The sequence below is a fragment of the Montipora foliosa genome, chromosome 10, assembly GCF_036669935.1.
Source record: "Montipora foliosa isolate CH-2021 chromosome 10, ASM3666993v2, whole genome shotgun sequence".
NCBI lineage: Eukaryota > Metazoa > Cnidaria > Anthozoa > Scleractinia > Acroporidae > Montipora > Montipora foliosa.
This window is the reverse complement of record NC_090878.1, coordinates 10,352,811-10,372,810: the sequence shown is the minus strand read 5'-3', so window position 1 is coordinate 10,372,810 and position 20,000 is coordinate 10,352,811. Positions and strand designations below refer to the sequence as shown.

At 39.2% G+C, this 20,000-nt stretch overlaps 2 protein-coding genes and 1 long non-coding RNA gene across 4 annotated transcripts in view; 1 reads left to right on the top strand and 2 right to left on the bottom strand.

Annotated features, from left to right (window-relative positions):
- LOC137973241 (uncharacterized) overlaps positions 1-2,925 on the bottom strand; it is a 3,195-nt gene extending 270 nt beyond the window's left edge. Inside the window, exons 1-3 of the long non-coding RNA XR_011117194.1 lie at positions 2,830-2,925; positions 2,093-2,145; positions 1-688 (exon numbers count right to left, since the gene is read on the bottom strand). The exon at positions 1-688 is cut by the window's left edge and continues 270 nt beyond it. This is a non-coding gene — a long non-coding RNA (uncharacterized lncRNA). The remainder of the gene's footprint in view (positions 689-2,092; positions 2,146-2,829) is intronic.
- Positions 2,566-9,898, top strand: LOC137973240 (chymotrypsinogen A-like). Of its 2 annotated transcripts, XM_068820014.1 has the most exons (6): positions 2,566-2,754; positions 3,879-3,980; positions 6,348-6,410; positions 7,094-7,315; positions 8,679-8,923; positions 9,491-9,898. In XM_068820014.1, the coding sequence occupies exons 1-6, from the start codon at positions 2,679-2,681 to the stop codon at positions 9,785-9,787; spliced, it is 1,005 nt and encodes a 334-aa protein (XP_068676115.1). In that variant the 5' UTR covers positions 2,566-2,678; the 3' UTR covers positions 9,788-9,898. The 2 variants fall into 2 exon arrangements, with proteins under 2 accessions (XP_068676115.1, XP_068676116.1); XM_068820015.1 differs by lacking the exon at positions 7,094-7,315 and having other exon boundaries at positions 2,595-2,754.
- Positions 9,899-13,429: 3,531 nt separating this feature from the next.
- The window catches only part of LOC137974061 (1-phosphatidylinositol 4,5-bisphosphate phosphodiesterase delta-4-like), a 39,837-nt gene continuing 33,266 nt past the window's right edge, over positions 13,430-20,000 (bottom strand). The window contains exons 20-22 of the mRNA XM_068820979.1: positions 18,517-18,666; positions 17,017-17,129; positions 13,430-15,714 (exon numbers count right to left, since the gene is read on the bottom strand). Coding sequence (XP_068677080.1) covers positions 15,682-15,714; positions 17,017-17,129; positions 18,517-18,666 — 296 coding nt within the window. The 3' untranslated portion in view covers positions 13,430-15,681. The remainder of the gene's footprint in view (positions 15,715-17,016; positions 17,130-18,516; positions 18,667-20,000) is intronic.

Below are 20,000 nucleotides of genomic sequence, written 5' to 3'. Positions count from 1 at the left end.
ACAATAGGTCTAACTAGGAGGTAGGGTTACACAATAACTATTATTCTCTGTTTCACGGGTCAAGTAAAATCACTCTATAACAAAAACCTCAGTGATTACATTGCCGTGGCACTACCACGGCGATGTAATACCTGAAAATATCGATTTAAAAAAATTTAAATCGATATTTTCAGGTATTTCGTATTTGCCGCAAAGGGCCAAACGGCAGGATGCTGAGCTGGTTGCCATTAAACCATGTTACTTCTCTCTTTTTAGCACTTTTTTTTTAACAAAATGAGTTCAAAAGGAATAAATTCCTCTTCTTTGTAAGGGTTTTTCCTTATATATTTTCCGTCTCTCATATCACCAGTTTGATTTGACGTATGTCAACTTAGCTTGGGACCAGGTTTAAAACAGGAAACTTAATTAAGTTGTGAAGACATCGACGGATATCGGAAGTGAACATTTCGCATACCAGGACAGTATCCTCTCTCAGATTTTGAATCTAATTGTTTCTGATAGCGACATCGTATTGTTAAGCCCACTCATCTTTCGGCAGATGTGCCCCCAGATAAGAATGAGTCCTTGATGTTCTTCATGAGCCACCACGATGCTTAGAATTCCTGTAGAATGTTTCTCTTTGAAGCGGAGTTCCGCGCGCCGAAAAGGGCGCGCGCGGAGAGCCATGGGTAAGAAATAAGGTACCAATCTGTATGAGAAAATTTGGTATTGGTCAGCGTACGACCGTTCACCCCTCCATATATGACAATGTGACCAGTATCACGTGGCCATATCGCGGGATCATATAATTTGTGCCCAACATGGCGGCCATACTCCAGCTAGTTTACAGAGTACATCTTTGATATTGGACATCCATGTTATGGTCAATTGACACCTGTCGAAACAAGGTATACGCTGGCCAGTATCACGTGACCAGATCGTGAGCTCAAGTTTAGAGCTAACCGAGGCCAGCTGTTTTTTTTTAAGTTGACCGCTGACCAGGTACTGGGTATCGATTGGATCGCAGGCTCAAGTCAGGCTAGCCAATAGCCCTTTTCACGGTTAGTTTTTTCATTTGCATTACAATATAATCTAGCATGTATGTGAGGCAATTTCGGGCTATTTTGTAGTTTTAACCCGAAATTGCCTCGCACCCACGTTAGATTACATTGTAATGCAAATAAGAAAAAGTAACCGTGAAAAGGGCTATTGTAAGAATAAATAATCCAGGAGCTTTTAGGCTTGGCTCAATCTCGTACCCAGAGTCCTCGGGCTTTTTGGTCAGCGGGTGAGCGCCCGTAGAGACTCTGGGATAATCGACTCCATTTTCCCAGAAAACGTGGGTTCCGGTCTTATGACATATGGTTGAGTTTAAACGGAAGCAGAAAAGAGAAAACCGTTAACAGTAGAAATGGCGGGTTGAAGGTGTTTGAGAAACAAGAATTTTAGCTTTACACACAAAGAAACTGGAGAAATGATCATTGGCTTGCTGTAAGAGCAAGTGAAGATGAAACCTCTGACGCTTTCGGTGAGTGTATTTTTGGTGTTTCAGCGTACATTCCACCGTACAGAATGCAATGAGAATGCCATCGTGCGAGCAACACGATTGACAAATTTTTTTGTGGAAACGACACAAATGTCCTCTTCTTCTACAATTTGATGTTTCCGTAATTCTGAATGGCTTCGACAAGACCTTATTCCACGGATTTCTCCTCAAAGAGACTGATGTAATGTTTTCCCACGGTACTTTTCCAACAGCAACAGTAATCACTTTTTAGCAGTTTTAGCAGCGTGGGAAAATTCCCGTGCGGTATATGACATAATTCAAACCTCGTCGTGTTATTATTTTTGTGATTTATATATTTCTGAGGTAGAAAAAATCAATCAGCACTGAAACTTGTTTTAGATTTTGAATCTCCCTCCAAATTCTGGGGCTTCCGAATTACTTACCGAATTCCTGTCGGACTGCCATTGTTACGCAAGCGGCCAATCAAAAATATAGTTCAAATCGATTATCCCAGAGTCTCTCCAGGCGCTCACCCGCTGGCCAAAAAGCCCGAGGACTCTGGGTACGAGATTGGGCTTGGCTAAATCTATTCTTGGTTGCACTCACGTGATTAGACGGCCATGTTTGAGTGGGGTTATAACCCCTAAAAGGGACCAAATCTGCAAAAACAAATAAACGGTTTACTATTTGTCAGTTCAAACGCTAATTGTTCTTTCATGTAACACGGCAACGGTTTCCGTAACTAGCTTTAAATGCCCCTACAGATACTTAACAACCCTAAAATATAATTTCTAATTTCTAGAAGTTCCTTCACTTTTAAAAGGGAGCTTTTCTTCTGGTGTAAAAGTGGAAAAAGCTAGCTAGCTGTTTCTTGACCAGAGTGTCACTAAAATCTGAGGGTCTCCAACTGACAGCTGCCAAATCGCACTTGTAGCGAACGTTTTACAAAGTGATGTTTTACCAGAATCATCCTTAACTTGAGTATGTTTGTCTTCAATAAAAGACAGTGCACTTTTTGACAATACGTTTGATTTACCATCGTTTACCTTACTTAAAATGAGCGCAAACTAAGACAGTCTGGCAAATTATAAATTACATAAGCCACTTCGTGTGTTTACGTACAGTGTACGTACTCTGTTGAGGAAACTTTTCCTGAACAGTCAACTCTCACAAGTCTCCCGACCAAACAAAAATGCTACTGAAAATCTTCATTCTCGTCTTCCTAATTCTTGGCAGCCATGTCAGTCAAGGAAAGGAACAAACGCGAGGTATGATTAACAGCTGAAGCAAACAATAAAACTAATGACTCGGTATCAGGGAAGTGCACAATTGGTGAAAGATACCTTTGTCTAGTTTCATTTTCATTTCTGTTAGCTGGTCCAGGAGGGGTTGAATGCATACCAATCCAGAAACAAACGGGAAAGTATGGTTGAGTTTCGAATCAGCATCTTCCTTCGCAGAACAATAGCCATAGATTGAATATCATGATCGCGTGCATAGTCGGTAGAAAATTGCCATCTAAAATATGCACAAAGTAACGCTACCGTAACGCAGGTAACGCAGCGAAATTCGGGTTTTTGCTGATAAAGCACAAACTCTTGTTAATGGACGCTGAAACTTGCTTCAAGACGATTGAAACCGGTAATATTCCTGGGACATTAAAAGCCGATGGTCGAGGTGCTTTGCAAGTAGCATAGCTAAAGGCTGAAACTTCAGAGAGAAACCTTGGGTCCCACATGGTTTGCCGTGTGAACGTAGTGAATGTTAGGCAATGAAGAGCTTCTTTTGCCTTACCTGAAAATGAACATCGTTAGTTGAGAAAGTAAGTTGAATGGGACACACATCCATGATATTGGAATTGCGTAGCACTGTTCTCCAATCAGTCACAATTAGTAGGTTGCTCAGTTTCGAATTCGTACAATGTACTATCCTGTTAACGATGATTACAACACACACTTTCGCCGTACGGACCATTTACTGGGCTTTAGAACACAAGCTGTACAGGTTAGAATAGAGCGGTTTTCAATTGAGTCTCGAAAGTAATTAAAAGTAATTAGCGAATTGCTTTGTTATATGATTACTTCACTCAGTGATTGGTTCAAAGTTCTCGCGCCACTTTTTCAACCAATCAGAAGTGAAACCAAACCCAATCGTGGCGAGCGCGCGCACATTTTCCCGCGCTTTGTGTCGGCTACGTGAAATTTCGTCGAGTTTTGATTGGTTTACCGGATTGTCTCCGTCCTTTTTGACTGGCCTCAGTAATTAATTTGGTTTTGGTTTTACGACACTCGATTGAAACTTGCTCTAATATTATCCGTTAAGATGCTAGTTGGCGACATAGCACTTCGGAGTTTATGAGAAGAATTAACTGACAATTTTTTTTGTCTTTTAGCCTGTGAGAATGCAAATCCAAAATGTTATCAGTTTCTAAAGCCTTTCTGTTACCAATACGGTGTGCAACTAGCCTGCAGGAAATTATGTGGCCTTTGTGATGGTAAGGATTTACTTTACCGCTTAAAAGGGATAAGCGAAGTTTAATGTTTTATTTCCCGTCAAGGGTCTTGATGTGAAATTTGTGTTGATGCCGGTTCAGAAGCCATTGTAGAGTCTAATTACCGTAAAATCATTTATTACATATAACATGAGAATTTTATTCCATAAAGCTCATTTGTACAAATCTATACGCTTTATTTTCACATGTGGAAAAGGCTTTTACAGCCAATCAGAATGGCGTACAGCTATTTCACATGTGGAAGTATAACCAATCAACGATAGCGTAAAGGCGTTTCCATGCCAATCACTCGTGCATCTCGTGCATCTCGTACTTTGTTATTGAATTCTAATTTTGCGCTCAGAAAACTATTTTAATGAAAATTCTCGCCTTATGTGTAATAAACAGTTCACGACATAGAGAGTGCTTTGTAAGGGGTTTTATTCACGAGTTGTTTGTCAAAAACCCTCACTTGCTTGTTCCTCGCTCGTTCGGGTTTTTGACACAAACAACTCGTGAATAAAACCCCGTACGCCGCACTTTCTATGACGTAAACTATATATTTATCACATGGCCCGTGCAGCCCCGCGCGTGCTTTTACTGTAAAACGATTGGGAAAATCCCCATATGAGGGCCGTCCGCATTAGCGTTGTGAAGGTCCACTTTATTAACCGTTGTTTCAAATTTCTGAGCGTGCGAAGACGAGCCGGAAGTCCGTGATTTGCGGACTTCCCGCCTTGAAAGTGGCCAGAGCCCCTGTTCTTGGTGCTGACCAAAAGAAAAAAGGACTCTAGAGACGAGATTGGACAAATCTGTCAAATACATGTTTCCCATCCCTTGAACAAGGCTACCTTTTTCGCCGCGGCTCGACTGATTACAAGCTCTCGCAAGTACGACCACATCACCCCTATTTTATTTCACCTGCACTGGCTTCCAGTTTCCGAGCGAATTAAATTCAAAATAATTCTGCTCACCCACAAAGCTCTTCACCAACAGTCTCCTATCTATATTCAAGACCTGCTACGCCGTTATTCAACTTCAAGAACGCTCCGGTCATCTTCAGCGTTACACCTGAGTCCTGTCAACTTTAATCTCAAGTCGTATGGCTCTAGAGCTTTTGCTGTTTCGACCCCTGAACTGTGGAACAAACTACCTGATGACATCCGTTCTTGTGACAATTTCAATCTTTTAAACGTAAACTTAAGACTCATCATTTTTAAAATTATTTCTAACATGTATAAATTTCTTTCTTAGAACAGGACTGCATAAGCGCTTTATATAAGTAGTTATTATCATTATTATCATTATTATTATTATTATTATTATTATTATCATTATCATCATGCATCATCATCATTATTATTATTATTTATATAAGTAGTTATTATTATTATAATCATCATCATCATCATTATTATTATTATTATTAATGTCTCACACACCACTATCACTTTGCTAGCACTGTTTGTTTCAACTAATATCACTTAACTTGGTTGGAATATCATAAGTAAACTGTAAGTGATTAGTTTGTTATATGGGTAAAACAAATTATTGTTCTGATGACGATGATGATGATGGCGAGCACGTTTATGATGACAATGATAGCAAAAATTATGATAATGAAGACAATGCTGATTATAATGAGATGGTGGTGTTAACAACGCGATGATGATGATGATGACGATGACGATAAGTGATAGTTGTCAAGTGCTCAAAAAATCCTTGGCGAAATCGGACTGTTAACCTGTTATGACTTGTAGTAAATGAAGATAAGACGGAGAAAAACTAGGACCGAGTGAGCTTACACTTGGTTACTAGGTAACATTACCTCAAGGTTGCAGGCACACTTGCTGAGGATTAGTGCTACTAGCAAAATTTCTAGAAAAGTTATACTTCCTGAGGTTGAGAATAACAGAATCAATTGACAATAGCAAGGTCCAGCTGGTAAGCAAGTAAACTTAAAGAATCGTGAACGACGGGAAAAAAGCGTTAGCTTTTGGTGAGGGTACATTTAAACCAGAATTGTAAACCATGGTCAAAAGGAAGACTAGAGCGAGTTTCAATCGAGTGTCGTAAAACCAAAACCAAAGTAATTACTTTGGCCAATCAAAAAAGACGGAGACAATCCAGTAAACCAATCAAAACTGGAAATAATTACACGTAGCCAACACAAAGCGCGGGAAAATGTGCACGCGCGAGTAACGATTGGTTTTGATTTCACCTCTGATTGGTTGAAAAAATGGCGCGAGAACTTAGAACCAATCACTGAGTGAAGTAATGCAAAACCAACTTTCGACACTATTGAAAATCGCTCTATTGGAGAGACCTGTTTCGAAAACACTAATACCACGCGCTTTCCGTATCTTGCAGTTCAAATAACAAGTCCCCCACCGGTAACTACTCTGCTTCCGATCGACCAACCCATTGACCAAGGTAAGGAAAGAAGAAATTATTGCAATTCCAGTCAGCAGAAATTAAGCATTACATTAAAACTTCAAGATTCGAAAGATGTGTAAGAGGTGATGCCTGTCGTGTGAGATTGAATCAAGTTGTCAAACAACTTTGAGAGGATGGTTGTAACTTTGGTTTAGTTAGTTTGGATGTAATACTAGGGAACTTTAGCAACGACGACGGGAACGGCAACGAGAACGTCATCACCAAACATAAATTCTCATTATTGTAATCACTTCACGACTATTCCAAGGTTTTTAATACGAGAAAGGTATGGCAGTCCCTCAGGAATGAAAACGTTATGAGCGACGCTTCATTTAGGGAAGAAAATGAAAAATTATCTTCAAATGCTGACGTCCTTCATAAAACCTCAAATTTGTTCATTTCATGCCGGTTGTTGTTTTGCTGACGACGGCGAAGAAATAGGCAAAAATGAAAAACGCACGTGCAGAGCGTGCAAAGCTATTCTCTTTGGCCACTAAATATGTAAATTTGTGACGTTCTCGTTGACGTCGCCGTTGTCGTTGCTAAAGCCCCTTACTATTTTGGAAAAATCCATGAACAAAAATATCTTCTTTATATGTCGAGAAACTGCGAGCGCAAGTTATACTGCAGCGGTTGTCTGACTTGTCTGACTTGAATACTGTATTCTTTAACTGAACGAGGTGACGTGCCATGTGGCAAGAGAGGTGGTCGCTACAGGATAATTGGTGGCCAAAATGCTCTTCCAGGATCCTGGCCCTGGCAAGTGCAGATTGCTTACAGTTCACCTTCATCCAACGTACCCCACCAGTGCGGGGGATCAATTATCACGCCCGAATGGATTCTAACCGCTGCTCACTGTTTTCTTAGCGACGTTAACATTGATCATTACATTTTCACTGCAGGTAATTAAACCAGGCATAACGCTTTACCAATCTAACGTTATTGCGTTCGACATTAGGAGAACGCAATTTCTAATCTTCGGTATCCTGTGCATAGGTAAGCTTTAGCAAGTTCATTTTTTTCGTTCGTCTGCTTTTTCAACGCCATCTTGATTACGTCATACGTGCACGAACATCTCAGTTTTTATACATGCATCATTTGCGCAAATGACGATAGCGCAGGTTGTGATTGTTTGCACCAACAAGCTGATTTTCTGGCAAGGGACTTTTTTTTGGTAATGATCTCAGAAATTTCAACAAAGTCCAGATTTTCACAAATTTAGTTTTTGTGACGTCGTCACATTTCCATTTTTAGCCACATTCCACAAACCTCTCTTTTAAATCAGTACTTTCGATAGGCGTTCTTTACATAAATCCAACCTTCAAAGTTCTCCCAAACGAAAGCACTCCATAATCAATGATTGCTCCTAGTTTTAATACTTTGCCCACATCTGTAGAAAACGTTAACCCCGCCCAGTCCTAAAATTCGTCAGTTTTTCTTTTTCGCAAGAAAATCCCAAGATGTCTAGTGTGGGTTTACAAGATCACTCCTCCCTTCACTATCTTTCATCATTCCATAGCGATATTCAGTGTTTAGAAACCTTTCTTTTGATATTTAAAGTTACTAACCACTGGAACAAAAGCAGCTCTTGTTACGACAGCCAGTCAAAATCTGGTTGGCGCATTAATGATAACAAATCACGTGACACTCAACATCACTATATGGTTGCAAGGAATTCATGGTTTAACTCTAAACAAGAGGCCACAGATTGGTTACACTTTTTCAGACGTTTTTATGAGATGAACTGATTCGTGGGTTCAAGGCTTATTGTTACATCGGAAACAGTGCTAACAGAAAAGTAAAATGAAATAGCTTAAAGTTGAGGATTAAGGAAGTTTACCACCATTAAATGTATGTAACTTAAAGGGGCTATGTCACGTTATTTTAAGGTGTTTAGGGGAAATCTTTAGTTGGTCACGAATTTAAAACTCGAAAATGGTAATGTGGCATTCCATTGCTGATGAAATTATCGTTACATCGCAAACAAGACGAGTCTGAGCAAAACGATCTTTATCCAGGCGAGTTGCCATAAACTTGAAAAACGTCGGTCCGACATTTTTCAAGATTACCCAAATACAATCCGTTTCAATCTTGTCCATTTGTGTTCATCCGTGCTTCTTTCCTTTTATTGTTAAACAGTTTTAAGTGGTTATTGCAATGCTTCATTCTACTTTTCGGGTCATTTCGGGCGTCATGAAATGACACCATTTTGCATGACATAGGGCCCTTCAAAATGCTTTAATCCCATCCTCGAATTCATGACAGGTGAACATGACAGGTCTAGAAAAGAGGGATATGAACAGAAGAAGACAAGCAAGAAACTTATCCTACATCCATACAACGAATTATTTACCGCCAACTATGATTTAGCATTGGTAAAACTCACAACTCCAATTGACTACAACAAGTACGTGAGACCAGTTTGCCTTCCTCAGACAGACTTTGAACCTGGAACAAGTTGTTACATCTCTGGATGGGGTGACTTGTATAAAAACAAAACTTATGCACAGGTAAAGTGCCGCCATTTTTTTCTACATGTCCCTCTTGTTGGACAGTTCATTGTGAGAAAGGCCAGGCCTAAAAAAAAAAAAACCTGTATTTAAGGGCTAAAGCACTAAGTACTAAATACAATATGAGCGACCGTATTGTATCGGATTTACAATGTCGAGCGGAAGGCGAGACATTTTATATTCGATACAATATGGGCGCGAATATTGTATTGTGCTTATGAAATGTCAGCATGTACACAAGGTATTTTTGGTGATTCAAGGCATTTTAACCGTGAAAATTGAAAAATACATTTATGTAAATGAAGAGAAAGCTGTATCAGAAATACAGATATTGATTAATAAAACATGAATTATTAATGAGTTTATAAAGGATATAACCAATGCAGCCAACTTCTTGACTCACTTGTTTCTTCAATTTAAGTTCCACCAAAAAAATGTTAAGCAACGTTATGGAAAAGCAAGGTGTGAAGATCCACTTTGGAGAACTCAGAAATGCGTTTATATATTTCAAATGCTTCACGAGCTTTGAGTCATTTAATCTGCATTTTATAAATACTGTTTGCTTAGATTTTGCAACAAGCGCAGTTACCCCTCGTGTCACGTGAGACATGCATGGAAACGTACAAAGATTATCCAATCAACGTTACTCAACAAATGCGCTGTGCAGGCTATGGACGGGACAGCAAAACTGCCCCATGTCAGGGAGACAGTGGAGGACCGTTGGTCTGCATCAGAGATAATACGTGGTTCTTAATGGGTGTGACCAGCTGGTCGAAAGACTGCTCACAAGAAGGGCATTACGCAGTGTACGCTGACATGATGGCTCTCAAGTATTGGGTTCAGAAAACTATTAATGAAAACTAAAATGTAAAACGTTTGTGTCAAGAAAATGAAGTTTCATTGAAGCAATAATTGTCCGGCAAAAAGTAGTCAGTTTGACGCAGCAATAAAGCTATTGTCATTACGATGTCAGAACTTGTTGCACTGAGTATGATTTAACTACTGTTGGTTTTAGGTTTTCTCTCGGGTTTTCAATATTTTTGTCCTCAGAAGCCCTGCTTCTCCAAAAAAGAGTGATCTGTAGTGGTTTTACAGTGCATCGCGCCCTATCGATTTCAGAAGCATATTGCGCCAGAGTGATCTAGTGGTTTACAGTGCATCACTCCCCTAACAATTTCAGAAGCACATTTACACCACTTATTTGCATATCGACTTCGTTTTGTAAACAGTAAAACAAATACATTAGGTATGCAACGTTTCAATTGTCACAACACTGAGCATGTGTTTACTTTGAGTGTGGATTTGTATGGTTTAACTCAGAACCCTAGAACTGGAAGTGCAGCTTAGCAAGTGAATAATTGCAAAGTCACAATAAGGTCTATGATGCAGTAGGTGCTGAATAAATGTCCTGTGACTCAGACTGCCTTACTAGTGTTACAGTAGATTAGTTACAAGATTTATTCCAGTGGGTTAACCTGGACTTACAGGGACACACACACACACACACACACACACAAGTCTTAGAGGTGAAACTTAATATAACTTTATCATATAAATTGGACTAAAATTATATAACTTGTAACAGACAAAATTCTGTCCCCGAAACTGGAATAATTCAATTTGACACAACTGCACCTTAAATTTAAAATACCTTCTTGTACTTTGAATACACTATGTAATAAAGAGCAATTGCGACTGCATAAGATCACGTTCAAAACTAATACTAATATTTAAAAAAATAGTTGAGATGATAAGCCAACATATAGCCTACAACAGTGAAGCTGTCGTCTTCTAGTATGTCTATGACCAGAACATTGATAATAGCATACAGTACTGTACCTGCTACAATATGCACTGTAGTCACCAGAAGGTGAGAACTAATAGCTTATACAAAGCATCATTAGTTTATCACAAACATTAGATGTAACCAAAGCCCAACTTGCAATGCAAGCCTTTACCATTTTTATGGGCAACCAATTTTGTGGTATGAGTAAGGCTATGAAGTGGCGTTAAAGGCACATACAGTACATGTACAATCTGCAATCATACTCTAGAACCTTGAGAACACTGGTCAATCTGATTCAAATTGTTACCCACAATTTGACCACAAGAAATAGACACTTGACTTTGAAATTATAATGCCCTTTAAGACCAATACAGGTAATAATAATAATAATAATAACAACAACAACAACAACAACAACAATAATAATAATTATTATTATTGTTGTACTGCAGTTTGTAGTGGGTGTTGGTTGCAACACACTCACAAGAATAACATTGCAGGCACCCTCTTTACAGAACAACCATCATTCTCTGGCATTTTTTGTTTCTTTGTTTTTTACAGTAGGGGTGGCCATCGATGATACGTCGAAAATCTTTGCACTTGCAAACGTTTCATTCGATCTCAAAATCTCAACAGCCTTTGTGAAGAGTCTTGAAGTCTCCTTTATATTGCATTTATTTCGGTGTGAAGTCTTGCATGTTTTGGTCTTGGCTCGGATTTGCAAACAAGGCACTTGTTGGTTCAGCGAGTCTCGGATTTTACCATTCATCACTACTTACAGTGATTAAGGGTTGTCTACCCTAATGCAGCTAAAAGGTGGAGTTTTTAACCTTTTCATTCCCACAATCAAAACATTCATTCTCCCAACTTCTACCATAGAATTCTCTGTTGGGTAGTCATAAGAATTTGGTGTTACATAAAGATCACACCTGTTGAGGCTAAGGTGACCATAATCTTCATTCTCAATACCAGTCTGACTGACATTTCATTGCAATTGTGAAGAGAATGTACATACCGATCACTCCTCAGAGTTAAAGGGTTATTAGCTTCTTCCTTGGATTTCAAATAACAAGCACTTGAAGTAGTTTTATTTAGTTATCATAATATCATTGTCAACTTTATTATGTCTGGGTTCAGCAGGTACATCAACTTCACCTGTGCATGCACAAGAAGAGCAATGATTATTATCTTGAAGAAAAAATAAGGAACTCAAACGGAACTACAATTTTGCAATTGATGCATCATTTGGGGTAATTTTTTTCAAATTGTCTCTAAGAGCACAATCATCTCTCTTGAAATTCTGTTTCTAATTGAATCCTTCTTTTCAGAGCATTGGATAATTACAATATAATGGTCAATGATTTCCACTCAACTTGAGCATGGAGAAAAAAGGAAAAAACTTTTTTTTTTCCAAAGTAAATTAACGATGTTTCAACTGGTTTCTGGCCGCTATGTTGGTGTCCCTCTTAAGGAAACCAACATGGAGTCTCCAGGGCAGGTACAAAACACAGGTCTCGGGTCACTGGTCCAGGTCATTGTTTCACCAATACAGAAACAACTGTTTACAAATGCTAACATTTAAGGCCTAAAAACTTTTGTTTAGGACAAATTAGGATTAAGGTTAGCTTTCAATGGATGTTTAGGATACTTTCTGTATTGGTAAAAGAATGACCTGTGACCTGGGCCTGTGACACGAGACCTGTGTTTTGTAGCTTCCGGAGACTCCATAATAAACACCATAATTTTGAGTGGTACCTTTCGCCGAATAACTCGAGTTTGGAATATCGCACAGCCCTAAAACTTTGACACGCTGTTTATTTATTACCCTTCTACAATATCTTAATTTCTTGACTTAATTTATTGAATGGTAAGCGATTTTATTTTCTCTTTGCGTGATACTTGCGTGGCGTGCAAACCAAGAATATAGTAAATGTCACTACACTGCACGCTTGGGTTAGCATATTTGCTAAACGCGTGTGTGAAAACAGCTTGCTTTAGGGCTTAAGGCAACGAAAATTTACTCACCAGCAAGCGCAAGATCCTGCAGCAACTTTAATGCAACATGGGCGTTTCCCTGTAAGGAAATGTCTATCCACAATACATTTCGTACTTTGAAATTTCAAGAGGCTACACGTAGCCTAAACTCTGTCCACCTCAGTTTTTGTTTGATGACTGGCTTGTCACATGACTGGGTCTCCGAGAACGTACAGTATTGTATTAAAAATCTAGACGTTTGGTATTGTTATGTTTTCAAATTCTTTCACAAGCATCAAGTTTTCGTTGATTGAACGCATGAACGGTAGCCAATAGTACAACAAGTTATTGATTGCAAGATTCAAGCTCCGTGAGTTGATTGTGCACTACTTAAGTAAATAGAAAAGTGGACTGACATAGCAATTTAAAAAAAAGAAAGAAGAACAGTCTGTATATATAAAGAGGAAAAAAAGGAAAACTTCGAAAGTGCGCAGTGACCATATTTGCAAATGCTTTCGACATGGTCACTTCCACAGGAACGACATAAAAGATATTAAAGTATATACATATATAAAGAAGTGAACTGACAAAAGCTAGTGGATGACTCAGATAAAGATAAAGCAAATTGTAGTAAATTAACAAATGAACAAAATTGCCTACGTAGATACGGTAATATTATTTACATCAATGCAGTTACATGTGAAAGGTTTTTTATTAAATTTACAAAATTAATAATAAAAGTAAAATTATGCAGAAAGGCAGGGAATAAATTTGGCTGTCAAGTTGGTGGTGCTTATATCGTTTACTAAATAAAAGGGAAAATAAGATGCCTCTTATCTGATCGAGAAAATAAACAAAGGAAATATCCATACTGTTTTATTTATTAAATCAATAAATACTTTTCCAAAAATTAAATGATACTGTATTCGATAACATTATCTCAAATTCTTATTTCTTCCTTGGAATTATATGCCTTGCATCAAAACTCAACGAAGACTCAAGTAATCACAAAATGCTTTACAATAAAGAAATGCTATTCTCCCTTCAGTTGCATACAAAAAAAAAAAAAGAAATAACTTAAAGAACCAAACAAAAAGAGAAACAAAGTGGGCCATTGTTGTTGTTTTTTATGTCCAAATTATCGCTCAGCCTGTTACTGAGTCGTTCCCTGATTCAAGTAACTGTTAAAAATCCTAAAAATTCAAGAGTCAATAGCCAGTAGTATCCACCTTATGTGGTCCAAGCCAATCACATCTATGTGATAAGACAGGGGCTATAGCACCCCCCACTTTTTCTTACGGTGTTGTTTTCGTCTTGATCAAGAAACTTAGTAATTTACACTACCAGGAACCCATGACCCGTAGCCTACAGCTCCCATACTGGGCCTATGTAACGGCATTTTTACAGACCGATCTATTTTTAGACTATCTTTTCCGGACAAAACAAAGGCAGTTCCGGTTCGGTGACCCTATGACGTCAGCTTAATTTCTTGTAATTGATCATCGGGGTCCTGTGGGAGTCTCATTAGCGGGAAATTCAATCTAAAAATGAATCGGTCTGTGAAAACACCGTGACACGAACACAGTAGAGTTGTAGGCTCCGGGTCATGGGTTCCTGACACTACTCATAAATATACCAGGCCCTAGCTAGAACGTACTCCGCGGCCCCTGTAAGCTACAAACATCGCAAAAAAAATGACCGAGTACTGACCGAGAAAACGAGGTTAGTAAGACATTTATTACACCTCTGAGGAAATGAGGCGCGTTGGACAGAAAAATAGTGGAACGTTCAAATGCCACATATGGTTGGCATGTGTCAAAATAAAAAAGGAACATAAATAGATCTTATTGACTTTTTAAAATAGTTGCTTGCATGCAAGTGATCCTCGCTCTTAACTGGACCCTATGAAGCAATTGTCTCTTTATAGACAACTGGAAAATTCGGGTGGCTCCCACGGGATTCGAACCCAGGACCTCTGCGACGCCGGTGGCTTCATAGCTCAGTTGGTAGAGCAATGCACACAGTTGGCAATGGGTTCGAATCTCGTTGAAGCCGAGGGAAGTTTTCAGCCGTCTATAAAGAGACAATTGCTTAAATTTTCTGGTTACGAAACGTTCGAGTATCACTTCTACATTTCGTCTTTAACCCGCACTTCCAAATAATTATAAACATTTCTTTCAAGATTCAAACAGGTTTAAAAGTTTATTTCCCATAAATAACATGAAAAATTTGCTAGAGAAGGTTGGAGCCCAATTTTAGATTTAGTGGGTCGGTCAGCGGGCCGAACTATAGAAAAGGGCCCGCTAAATTAGCCAATAATAGCGCGCGTGCTATCTGAGAGATACAATAAACTACCTTCTGCAATACAAAAACGATCATGTTGCAAGCCCGCCAAGTTTCTTTTTGTCTCTCACCGAAGTCACAAAGCCATTTGATTGGATAAGCGTGCCTACTTATATCTCTTAGCTCGCTAAACTGCCAAATCATAAGCTTCTGAGAAAATATGAAGATAATATGTAGTAAGAGAGCGACTCCTCCATATTTGGCCTTATTCATACGTACAGAGTAGTTATTTCAATAATGGCACCTTATTGGTCAGTGCGAAAGTGGACCGTGCAGTAATAGAAGCAACAGATGAAAATAATCCTCGCACCGCGGGCGCAATTTAAAAATGAATTTCAAATGATTATCAGGGGCCTCAGCAGGTTAGGGTGGCAGATCATTGTTTTACTGTAACTGAAACAACCAAAACCTTTACAAAAGCGCTAACCTTAGGCTTAAGCATGTTTTTTAGGCCTAATGTTAGCATTAGTAAAGTTTTGGGTTGTTACAGCTATGGTGAAAATAGTGACCTGCTACTCTAACCTACAACTTGCATTTTACACCCTCCGCCTCAGGGATTTGCTCTCCAAACAAACATTCTCTTGCAACCAATGTATACAGAGTGGCATGGAGACCCCACACGGAGGCAACTGGATGCTGACTTATGATATCCGCGCTAACTCGTCGAGATTCTCGGCGAAGCTGCTTCCTGAAAATCAACGCAAAAAGAGATTATTTACAAATGCTTAACTTAATCGCCATTCTTTGCGATTTAGAGCAACGTTGACCCTCAACAGGACGACGAATAACAACATTTTTGACCATTTTGACCAATATCATAGTAGTAGTAGTAGTAGTAGTAGTAGTAGTAGTAGTAGTAGTAGCAGCAGCAGCAGCAGCAGCAGCAGCAGCAGCGGCGACGGCGGCGGCTGCGGCGGCGGCAGTAGTAGTAGTAGTAGTGGTAGTAGTAGTAGAAGCAGCAGCAGTAGTAATAGCAGTAGAAGTAGCAGTACCATTAGTAGAAGTAGTAGTAGCAGCAGCAGCAATAGTAGTAGTAGTAGTAGTAGTAGTAGCAGCAGCAGCAGCAGCAGCAGTAGTAGTAGTAGTAGTAGTAGTAGTAGTAGTAATAGTAATAGTAGTAGTAGTAGCAGAAGCAGTAGAAGCAGTAGTAGCAGTAGTAGTAGTAGTAGTAGTAGTAGTAGTAGTAGTAGTAGTAGTAGTAGTAGTAGTAGTGGCAGTGGCAGTAGCAGTAGCAGTAGTAGTAGTAGTAGTAGTAGTAGTAGTAGTAGTAGCAGTAGCAGTAGTAGTAGTAGTAGTAGCAGTAGTAGTAGTAGTAGTAGTAGTAGTAGTAGTAGTAGTAGTAGTAGTAGTAGTAGTAGTAGTGGCAGTGGCAGTAGCAGTAGTAGTAGTAGTAGTAGTAGTAGTAGCAGTAGCAGTAGCAGTAGTAGTAGTAGTAGCAGTAGCAGTAGCAGTAGCAGTAGCAGTAGCAGTAGCAGTAGCAGTAGCAGTAGTAGTAGTAGTAGTAGTAGTAGTAGTAGTAGTAGTAGTAGTAGAAGCAGCAGCAGTAGAAGCAGCAGTAGTAACAGCAGTAGCAGTAGTAGCAGCAGTACCATTAGTAGTAGTAGTAGTAGTAGTAGTAGTAGTAGTAGTAGTAGTAGTAGTAGTAGTAGTAGTAGTAGTAGTAGTAGCAGCAGCAGCAGCAGCAGCAGCAGTAATAGTAGCTACACTAACAAGTAGCAAGTGTTGGAGATTGGAGCTATTTATTTCTTTGATACAAGGTTCGTTGGACATCAGCAAAAGTTGATAAATCAATTTCGTAAAAAATCGGATTTTATTTGACAAATCGTCAAGAATGGTCGAACTGTACCCAAAAGGATTCTCTTTGAATAATAGGCCTGAAGTGAATTCCAATATGACCGATATGATTTTCTGCAGGGTTGAGTGAGTTAATCTCTTTGCTTCGTTGAGCAATAAGTGGATGGAAACTAAACAAAGAATAAAAAAATCTTACCGCAACCGAAGATCTGTGAAATTTGAATCCGCCATTGATCTCGATGTGAACAAACAGCATTGCATAGCCTAAGGAATCACCTTTGTTGCCTAACAGTTGAATGTGTCTGTACCCTTGAAATATATGATATGGTATGATAATGTTACGTAAAAAATAAAAAAATTAAAGAAATTAGCAAGTTTCATGAGACACCTCTGAAAAGAAGCATCTTTATTTTGATAAGCAGCAACTGCAAAGTGTCCCATCACCTTTAATTGTCATCAATTGCAAGTAACACAAAGTTGAAGATAACCCTTATCGAAACACAACTCTAGTTCTAAAATCGTAAATGGTAAATTATGAACACTAGTTCTAATGCAACCTTTGTAATTGTAAAATGATGAGCGGCCTTCTGATTTGAAAGGACATATTGTGATATATATCGAAATTCGCTGTGCATAACAATTACTAGCTATCCATTATCCAACAGCTCTAATAGACAAGCTGTGCACTTTAAGATTCGCGTAAGGTTATTGCGGAGCTTAAGCACTCACGTTTTTGAGACGCGGACGGCAACCGGAAGTGAGCGGTTTTCCCTTTTAACTTCTCTTCACACAACCACATTTAAGTTGCTAAGTATCTTTTTTCCATTAGAGATGATCAGTATTGAAAATCTGGAAGACATCACCGCCCTGGCAAGCGAAATGTTCTCTTCCGGTTGCCGTCCGCGTCTCAAAAACGCGCATGCTTAAGCTTTCTATTGTATGCCCCAAAACGCAAGAAATTATAGAAGCACGTCGGTTTCAACAAGCGTCACGAAGTTCCCCTTGTTCTTCTGCCGAACTTCAACATCACTTGTATCTATAAATGCAAGGTGGAGACGCCCTATAGAGTGTTTTCACTCACGTGATCAGTACCCATGTTTTTCCACCAAAACAAAAGAAACCAAACATGGCCGCCGTGACGTCACGTGAAAACACTGTATTGACTTTTTGTGGTGCCGAACTGAGATGTGAGGAGGCAAATATTGAAATTATTTCCCAGTTGATCTCATTGCAGATCCATGAATAAGGTTGCTTTAAAGGAAACCTCCACTAAAACAAGAATACAACTTCAAAATATTTAACATAATGTTTACAATCACAATTGTTCAAACGTTTTCCAATGGAATCGTTTGTATCCGAAATAAATGAGTTTCAAAAACGCTTGTTTTGGTTTTCAAATAATTGTGACGTGTTATGGTTGCTTTTTTGTATTTGCACAAAGAGCTTTTGTTTGAAAACAATAGGGCAACCATGACACGTCACAATTATTCAAGATGGCGGCGCCCAGGAAATTTGAAAAAAAAACAACCGTTTTTAAAATTTATTTATTTCGGATACAAACGCTCCCATTGGGAAACGTTTGAACAATTTTCATTGTGAGCATTATGTTAACTATTTTAAAGATATATTCCTGTTTTAGTGGAGGTTCCCTTTAACATCAGAAATCACTGAGCCCTTATGAAGGAAAACTAATAACCTGGCCTTATACTTGTGAAGGGAACCGAGAATTGTCCAATAAAATCATCAGCGAGGCCAACGTCTTCGTCGAAAACCGCAAATCTTATCATAACGAGATCTGGCATAAGAAGTAGTTTTTCAAATCTCTCCTCCCACACTGGATTAAAACCTGAAGAGGAGAAATACACAGCCAGGTTACAAGAAATTATATAATAACCAAACCAATGCGCGCGCTCTGATTGGTCAATCAGCTATGTTTTATGGTGCCAGTTAACTCATGGAAAATCGCGCGTCTTCTGAATTATTATATAAAAGCAATAGACCACAGGTTTCTATGGTTTATAGGCTGATAAACCATGCGGGATGTTGGTAGAGCACTCGAAGAATACGTAAATCACTCGCCTGCGGCTCGTGATTTACGAATTCTTCTCGTGTTCTACCAACATCCCGCATGGTTTATCAGCCTATAAACCATAGAAACTTGTGGTCTATTGCTTAAATAGTCAACACTTTTATGTCTGTTGATTCTGATCATGCGGCCGCTATTTTAAAATAATTAGCCGGCTTTTCAAGGGAGCATTGATTTTCTGACTGAAAATTACGCTTTCAACACAAACGCTCAATTTGGTTTATTTCTTGTTCTTGTTTCTCGTACAGACAATTACGATGAAAATGTGACTTGCATCGCCTTGGCTTTGCATATTTCTCAGCTGGGTCAATGATGTAAAACCCAAACTCACTCTACTAGCAATAGCTGAATGTAGCTTGAGCCAATCGAAGCAGTTGCATACTATCAAATACGCCAAACATAAAGACAACAACGCCACCTCAAAATATAACTTTCCACCATCCGTAAAGGCCCGGGCACACGACTTCAACATCGGTTCGATTTTGATCAATGATGTTGAACGATTTTAAACGATGTTGACTGCTGGGATGGACAAACGGTTACAACACATTAGGGCCGTTTATACGAGAGAAAATAAGCCGCGGCTTACGTAAGCCGCGAACACCCTGTATAAATGGTACAAAATCTACGTTCACGGCTTTCTCAAGCCGCGGCTTATCCTGGCCGGGGAGTTTATACTCGTATAAATAATTCCTTTCGCGGCTTACGTAAGCCGCGGCCAGAGTTAGCCGCGGCTTATTTTCTCTCGTATAAACGGCCCTATTATCAACATTTTAAAATTCAACAAAGCTCACGAGAAGTCTTGTATTCAGTCCCAGGCTGTAGCCGTGGTTGTTACTATGGATACGAACATGTTACGTCATTGAGAGAACAATTAGTGCGCACGCGCATACCCAACCATGTTGAAACATGGGGGCAAACCGCTTTAACTTCATTCAACATTCGCCAAAACAAACGAAATGTTGAATGGTTCTTGAAGCAAAGTTGAAACACTTTTAAACATATTCAACATCGATTCAACATGTTTCAACACCAGTGGCGGATCCAGACCTCGAGCTAAGGGGGAGGCCCGGTTTTTTGGAGTGTGTGAACCC

Bases quoted from the DNA above. Each gene is read 5' to 3' on its own strand.
- LOC137973240 (XM_068820014.1), top strand. From the start codon at position 2,679: ATGCTACTGAAAATCTTCATTCTCGTCTTCCTAATTCTTGGCAGCCAT. The intron at 2,755-3,878 runs GTATGATTAACA...TTTGTCTTTTAG, and splicing joins AGGAAAGGAACAAACGCGAG to CCTGTGAGAATGCAAATCCA. The intron at 6,411-7,093 runs GTAAGGAAAGAA...TAACTGAACGAG, and splicing joins CGACCAACCCATTGACCAAG to GTGACGTGCCATGTGGCAAG.